This window comes from Pterocles gutturalis, unplaced genomic scaffold (genome assembly GCF_000699245.1).
Source record: "Pterocles gutturalis isolate BGI_N339 unplaced genomic scaffold, ASM69924v1 scaffold7202, whole genome shotgun sequence".
Taxonomy (NCBI): Eukaryota; Metazoa; Chordata; class Aves; order Pterocliformes; family Pteroclidae; genus Pterocles; species Pterocles gutturalis.
The window spans coordinates 13563-21080 of record NW_010110143.1 but is presented as its reverse complement, the minus strand read 5'-3'; the positions used below and the strand labels follow the sequence as shown (position 1 = coordinate 21080).

The 7518-nt window shown below is 39.1% G+C and overlaps 1 protein-coding gene across 1 annotated transcript in view; it reads left to right on the top strand.

The window, feature by feature from the left end:
- The first annotated feature begins 1465 nt into the window (after window positions 1-1465).
- The window catches only part of LOC104461587 (amine oxidase [flavin-containing]-like), a 17555-nt gene continuing 11502 nt past the window's right edge, over window positions 1466-7518 (top strand). Inside the window, exons 1-4 of the mRNA XM_010073224.1 lie at window positions 1466-1564; window positions 2324-2415; window positions 5270-5411; window positions 6709-6858. Coding sequence (XP_010071526.1) covers window positions 1544-1564; window positions 2324-2415; window positions 5270-5411; window positions 6709-6858 — 405 coding nt within the window. The 5' untranslated portion in view covers window positions 1466-1543. The remainder of the gene's footprint in view (window positions 1565-2323; window positions 2416-5269; window positions 5412-6708; window positions 6859-7518) is intronic.

Below are 7518 nucleotides of genomic sequence, written 5' to 3'. Positions count from 1 at the left end.
AGAGGCTAAATCAAATCAAGACTGATACTCCTTTGCGTAAGTGGTCTTCGGATACTTCTTGTCAACAAGACACTGGTGGTGTTGTTCCTTGGTTCTAAATATTGAATCTTGATGCAGTATTTCTTCTGAAGCCAGCGTAAATTTTTTTTCAGTGAAGGGTTGGTGTGGCACTGCATCAAATATCTATTGAAAGTTAGTACTTCTTCCAGTTGATATTCATGCTAATACAGTGCCCACTTAAATACATAATTTAATATAAGCTTTGAAAAATCAGCTGTGGCACACAATACGGCCTTTATTGTTGATCTATTTTATGGAGTCCAGAATGCATTGTGAAAAAATGAGTAACCACATAATGCTAATGAGCATTTCTTTGTGAATTTTTAAAGCTGTTATGCTGCCATCCATATAGTCAACCAGGGAAGTCCCATGCAAATGAAATAGTTCTAGAAGTTACCTGTCATCTTCTATTCTTAGTTCAGCTAGACTTTCTGAATATCTAGTGGTGGATATATAGATATATAGAATCTAACTATTAAATATATAGTGACATTCATATTGGCCATACTATCACTGTCTGGAATTTATGGCTAGAGGAGTTGGATTGGAATAATGAGTCATTATTAGTAAATGCTACATTTTCTGTAGGGCTAGGGATTTTTAGGTTAGCTGAAACTATTTTTTTCCAGGAAAGGCACCAAGCTGTGATTTTAGCCTATAATAAAGGTCATCACAGCTGATTTTGTCTGATTTTGAAAGAAAAAACAACCCCACTAAATACAATTAACAGTTCATTCTTTTAATGAACATTTAACAGAAAAAAGTGTAACATCTGTTTCCATTTTTCATCTCAGTTGAGCGATGCTGTTCCATCTCATTCTTTTTGGTCTGATCGTAGTTACTCTACTGCAGAGTGTTAGTTTTGTTGCCCAGAATCGCCCAATATAAAGCTTTGAAGATACAAGGCATTATCAATTCTGCACACAACTGACTTAATTCAACTGTGTATCACACTTAAGTTGTATATGTAGAATAACAGGATCACAGAATGATTGAGGTTGGACAGGACCTCTGGAGGTCATCTTGTTCAACCCCCTGCTCAAGCAGGGCCTCCTAGAGCCAGTTGCCCAGGACCGTGTCAAGATGGTTTTTTAATATCTCGAAGGCTGGAGACTCCACAGCCTCACTGAGTGACCTGTGCCAGTGCTTGGTCACCCTCACACTGAAGAAGTGTTTCCTTAAATTCAGATGGAAGCTCCTGTGTTTCATTTTGTGCCCATTGCTTCTTGTTCTACATGCACACACAGACATGATCTATCGGAAGCTGTTACATGTATTGGTTATATTTGTGCTTTCTTCCAGTGAGCACTTAAGCAATTGGTGCAGCTTCTGCACAGAGAAGCCATGATTATGGTTGTATTTGTTTTTATGATGTTTTTGTTTGTTTTTCATCTTGCAGGGTAAGTCTTACCCCTTTAAAGGTCCGTTCCCTACTGTGTGGAATCCGTTAGCCTACCTGGACTACAACAACCTATGGAGGACCATGGATGAAATGGGAAAGGAGGTATGGCATGAGGAGTTGCAGCTGCCCGTCTCAGCTCAGCTTTGTTTCCATGAAGGGCAGAGTGAAGAAAGGACTAGGATGCAGATAGTCCAGGCTGCTCTAGCTTGAACAAACCTGGTGCTGGCAAGAGCAGCACTATGTTGTGCATTTTTGTACATGCTGATGGTCAGAGCACATGTTATGAGTGGCATCCTAGCAAGCTTTTCTGAAGGCCATGTTGCTGAGGCTGTCTGCAGTCATACCTTCATATTTCTGCATATGTGAACATTAGGGTTTGTGCATGTGATTCTTAGCACTTTTCTTGATGATTGGGTAAGTAATGTTTTAAGAGGTTTGTAGACCTTCAACATATGCCCTTCTCCACCCTCCAATTCAGCTCAGCCGCTTTAGTTTGTTACCAGTCATGTATGTTTCCTGTTGACTGAGCTGAAAGACTTTGAGAAGAGGTTGCTGTTACTTGTATAGATGAATGTGAGAGATATGAAATAACTCAGAGACATTCCCTAACACTGTAATTTGAATTTCTAGGCAAAGTTCTTAATGCTAAAATTACCCTCTATTCTTAAACCTAACACGAAAATCTTAAAACAAACAGGAAAAACCTAAAAGTATCCTCTGTTAAGCTCACTGTATCACCTGCCTGGAATGTGCAAATTGAATTGCCATGTAAAGATAAGATCATTTGTGATTGATTGTGTTAGTTATCTGTTTTTTATGCCACTTGTTCACTTGCTGATGAATGCTCTTTGGTCTCCTTAGATTCCCAGTGAAGCCCCATGGAAGGCTCCACATGCAGAAGAATGGGACAAAATGACTATGCAAGATTTCATAGATAAAATTTGCTGGACAAAGTAAACTCTTTAATATTAAATGTAGCTTATATACTTTAGAGTTCTAAATATGCATTACTGCTTTGCGAACAGATATAACTAGCACTAGAATACAGCCTTTTTAAAGAAATGGAGTGAGAAAATCTTGTAATAATGGACCACAACACCTGTTAACACAGACAGTAGATTCTGTTATATTTTCATAAATTTTTGGACTAAAATAAATGTAAAAGGAAAATGTATTTGAGGAGGGTTATTTCTGAAGACATAGGTAATACCTTCATCTATTATATGCACTTTCCCTCTCTTTACTGTGTGTTTAACTTTTAAGAGAAAAACACTCTGGCTACATCAGGTTTTTGAATCAAACTTTTGGTGGAAGAACACACATTTGTTCTGTGCAGGAAATATGCATCTGATTTTACCAAAGTGCTGTAAAAATAACATATATCTTGAAATAGCACTAAATCACTTTAACACCCATCATTCTGTTGTTTAACTGCCGCACTATATACCATCCAGGGAAACTGTAAATGCTTCCTGTTTTTATGTATACATCAAAGTAATTTTTTTTACTTGCCATTCAACAGGAATTTGGTTATCTTCGCACCAAAGTGAAAAACAATATTAATTCTGCCTTGCTATAAAGCAGACTGATTTCTACAACAACCTCTTCAGAATTTCTAAGCACCCGACACGTGGCTGCAGCGAGCATGCATGAGCTTGGTGCAGAAGCCTGCTAGCACCCACTCAAGCTCACACTGTCATTGATGGGGGCATTTTTACAGCTTCAGCCTGCCTCTAAAGGGCAATATGATCGTTGGGAGTTGACAGTAGGCTCTTGTCCAAAAACTTTTAATCTTCTGGTTGTTTTGCTTTAACAAGAGTGACAATTGCACAAAAGCATATAGAAATCCTTTCTCCTTTGTATCACTGTCCATATTCAGTAAAACCAAAAGAAATGTATGCTGGGAGTTCCGCTGGCCACCTGAACCTCTGATTTGGTAAGGAACTCTACAAGTTAGCGAAATGCCACGCACTGGTAGTCATTGAATATCCAATAGCTCACGTGACTACGGTTATATTTTTTCAAACTCTGATGGAATAAGACTTGACATTTTACATTGGCATAACTGTCAGCCTCCCTTAATTCCAAGATGCTTTTCAGATTTTATACGTGCATCTCAGCTTGATTTGCCTTGTTTGTTCAAGATTTAGGCAATGTGCTGTAGAAACTTCCTGCCTGGGAAGGTAATGATCCAGAAGGGTGATCTTCTACTATTTCCTCTCATCTAACAGACTGTACAGATTTGCTTTTGGCTAGAGTTGCATGCTGTAAATACCCTGAGTGCTCTTAGTTGAAATCATACTGCCATTCGTAGGTAAAATATCAGGGGAAACTTGGGAACTGAAATGCTGGAAAGCAATGGGAGAAGGCAGTAGAAACTAGGAGAATTTAACCACCATCTAATAGCTTCTGCTTATGAAATATTAATAAATACATATACTAATTCTCCCACTAGACAAAATATCTTTCAGAATTTATAATATTTTACAGTATGTGTTTATACAGACAAAAAATGATAAATATTTTCTGTATTTTTTTGTCTGTCAAGAGTGAAGCCAGAATGCACCAGTTTTTTGGAAAATGGATCAGCTTTTTACTTGAGTGGGACTTTGCATTTTTAGGAAGGACAGAAGCTGCCTTTTCTCTATGTAGATCTACAGCTGCTTGAAATAGTAGGAGTTACACTTTTCACTTTTCTTTTTTTGAAAGTTCGAAGACTGAAGAAAGAAAGAAGCAACTAAAAGTGGATTCTGTACTGGTTTTGAAAGTTGTTGATTGCTTGATGCCTGACATGTGAAATAGTGTAGAATCTCAGTTCCTATCAGTCACAATGCAGTTAAGCTGTACATCTCCTAGTCCTGTCCATGTCCCTTTAAACTCCTCCTCAGAGTGAGGGCAGAGGAAGTACTTTGCTTCTAGCAGAATAAATGTTTCCCTGAGCCTTAATTAACTCTGTCTTAGTGCACCCCAAAATCTTGGACAGGTTTATATGGTGTTTTTCAGTAGAGCTGTTACGAAAGCACCAACTGGAGGACACAAAGAAGTGATCCTTTTTCAGACACAGTCCACTTTTCCACTTCTGTGTTCATCACCACTGGCTACCAGACCACTGTTTAAAATACTGAGTTGAACAACCAAAAGTATCCTTTCCCTTTTCTTACCAGATTTTTGCGTGAATGTGTATTTGCTGTCTCTTCACTTATGACTTCCTACCCACATTTCTTCACATGTCGCGTTCCAGCTGCAGCACCCTCCCTGAGCACAGCAGAGGAGTGGGCAGTGAGGGGATGCTGATTAATTCAGAAGGCTTACATAGTTTAGATGAGATCCCTAACTTTTTTTATGGCAAGTGTTTAATAATCTCTATGATGTGTGCTTAAGGGACAGGCATTCAACAGGTGCAAACAGCTGCAGATATTGTATGTAACCCAACAACCATGAGAGGACAGGGTGGTTTTGGAGCCCAGAGAAGACAGGAGGACTTGCTTTCCTTAATCCTGAGTCTAGGATGACCAGCTAACTTTGTGTTAGTAGCATAAAGTGACATTAGGTTTCCTGGGTTGTTGTGTCTCCTGGAGCCCTAATTTGTCTGGAATACAACAGTGCTTGATTAAACATATTTTGCAGGGTTACTTGAAAAATATTGCGTAAAAGAAATTGAATGTTTCCTACTTCAACTGAAGTTAAGGAGTCCTTTGCCTGCAGTGAAAGAAAAGGTTGCCAAGGACAGTCTCTCACCTACTAAAGAGCAATCTTGTCACCCTTCTTCAGTTTTTAAATTAATTCACTTTCTTGTCTTTGTTGCAGTGCTGCCAAGAGTTTCGCAACTCTGTTTGTGAATGTGGATGTCACTTCTGAACCCCACGAGGTCTCTGCCCTTTGGTTTTTGTGGTACGTGAAGCAGTGTGGGGGCACAAAAAGGATATTCTCAACTACCAATGGAGGACAGGTACTGTCAGCCATCACCTTCTGTGGCTTGTGACAGGGCCTGTTTTAACTTCATTCTTTTGCTTGTTTATTTTAGTTCAGAGAGCCAACTGAAGTGTCCATGATTTTGAGCCAGTAGCACACCAATAACTAGTTTTATTCATTTACACGTTATTCTGGATCTTGCAAAACTAGGCAGTAGATGCAAACTAGGCCTGCAAACCAGGCGTCAGTAGATTTGTATCTTTTCCTGACGCTGGCTTCCTTCTCGGCTCTGGTTGGAACACATACTTTGCTTATCCACAGTTAAAAAAGCAAGTTTTACTTATGCTTATTTCTGTCATGAGGCTGAAGCAAGCCTTACCACTTCAGAAGCACTTAATGGAAATGGCAGTGCTAGCTGCACAAGTGTGTAGAGCGCTCCAAATTAATAATGAAAATGTAGCCCAAAGGTGGGTTCCTAAGGATGCTAGCTTCCAAGGATTAGAACTGTTAAGATCTTAAAATCAGCCTGAAGAAAAGGAACACCCCTGCTTAAATATGATATTGCTCTGAAATGTTTGAAATCTGGTATGTTAGAGCTGCTTCTCCATTTCAATAAAGTAAAGACTCTGTTAGTGGTCTTCTCCTTGAGAAATGCAAATTTTACTAATTGTAGTAGGAATAATTATATTTTTAGAAATACAAATTATTTAATCATAAATAATTAACTGAAAATGTGAATACATTAAAACATGATAAAATGCATAAATATGCATAGGTAAGCCATAATTATAGATAACTGTAAATATGTTGAATAAAATATTATTTGAATTCTGTATTATGTTAGAGGTGATTTTAGTTTGAGTTAGATTATATATTGCAGGTGACATTTTTGGTATGAGGTACGTCACTTCTTATACCTTGTTATCTGAGGATCAGGGTTCCTTCTTCTGATCCACAGACCTCTGCAGGGATAAGAGTGAGCTCAGAGAAAAGTTAAAAAGTTTAAGCACTTTTCAGAAGACTTGCTGATTCATACAGGTCTTTGGAATCCATTTGGAGACCACATGAGAAGGGATTTTCTCATGAGATTACTGATATTTATAGTATTGGCTGGTGGTCAAATATGGGAAGTATGTGAGGAGTTCACTGAAAGAGAAAGTAACATGGATAGGTTTTCCAGGTGAGAGACTGCCAAACTTCCCGAAAGTGTTTTGATAACAACAGAAGAATGGGGTTTGTTTGAAAAGCCAGGCAAAGTGTTTGTCATGATATACGCTTCACAAGCACTGCTCTGCTGGGTGCACTTTGCCGAGTTATTGTTTCTTGTGTTTCAGGAGAGGAAGTTTGTCGGGGGCTCTGGCCAGATCAGTGAGAAAATAATGGAGCGGCTGGGAGGCCGGGTGAAGCTCAGGAAGCCAGTTGTCCGCATCGACCAGTCAAGTGAAAGTGTCATAGTGGAAACCTTGGATCATGAATTATATGAGGTAGTAAACCTCTAACATTTAAGCAACCATCTGTGCTGGGATGGCTAGAATCATAGAATGGCCTTGAAAGGAACCATAGTACTCGCCTATTTTCACCCCCCCTGCCATATGCAGGCCCCCCAACCACTAGACCAGGCTGCTGAGAGCCACATCCAGCCTGGCCTTGAATACCTCCAGGGATGGGGCATCCACGACCTCCCTGGGAAACCTGTTCCAGTGTGCCACCACCCTTTGGGTGAAAAACTTTTTCCTAATCTCTAACCTAAACCTCCCCTGTCTTAGTTTAAAACCAGTAGAAAAACCTTTTAGCTTTTCCTTTTTGACTTCTTCAAAATCCTTTACAAAAATGTAGCAGAGATTTAAGTGACTATGACAGAAAGTCACACTTTCTGATTGTCCCAAAGTAATAGCAATAATAGAGCTTTAAAGTGATGCCTGAAAAGCAAAGTGTATATTCAGACTCTTCCTTTGCTAGCATCTCTTCTTTGTGTTCAGTTACCTTCCAAATTACAGGATAATTGTAAGGTGAATACAAAAACGTAGCTTAGTAATAAATTTTTGGTGAAAAGCATTGCAGGCTTTGCTTCCAAGTTGTAACAGAGGAGTCCAGATGGAAGGGAGACCGATGGACTGTTATAACACAATGTTTTTTTTTTTAAG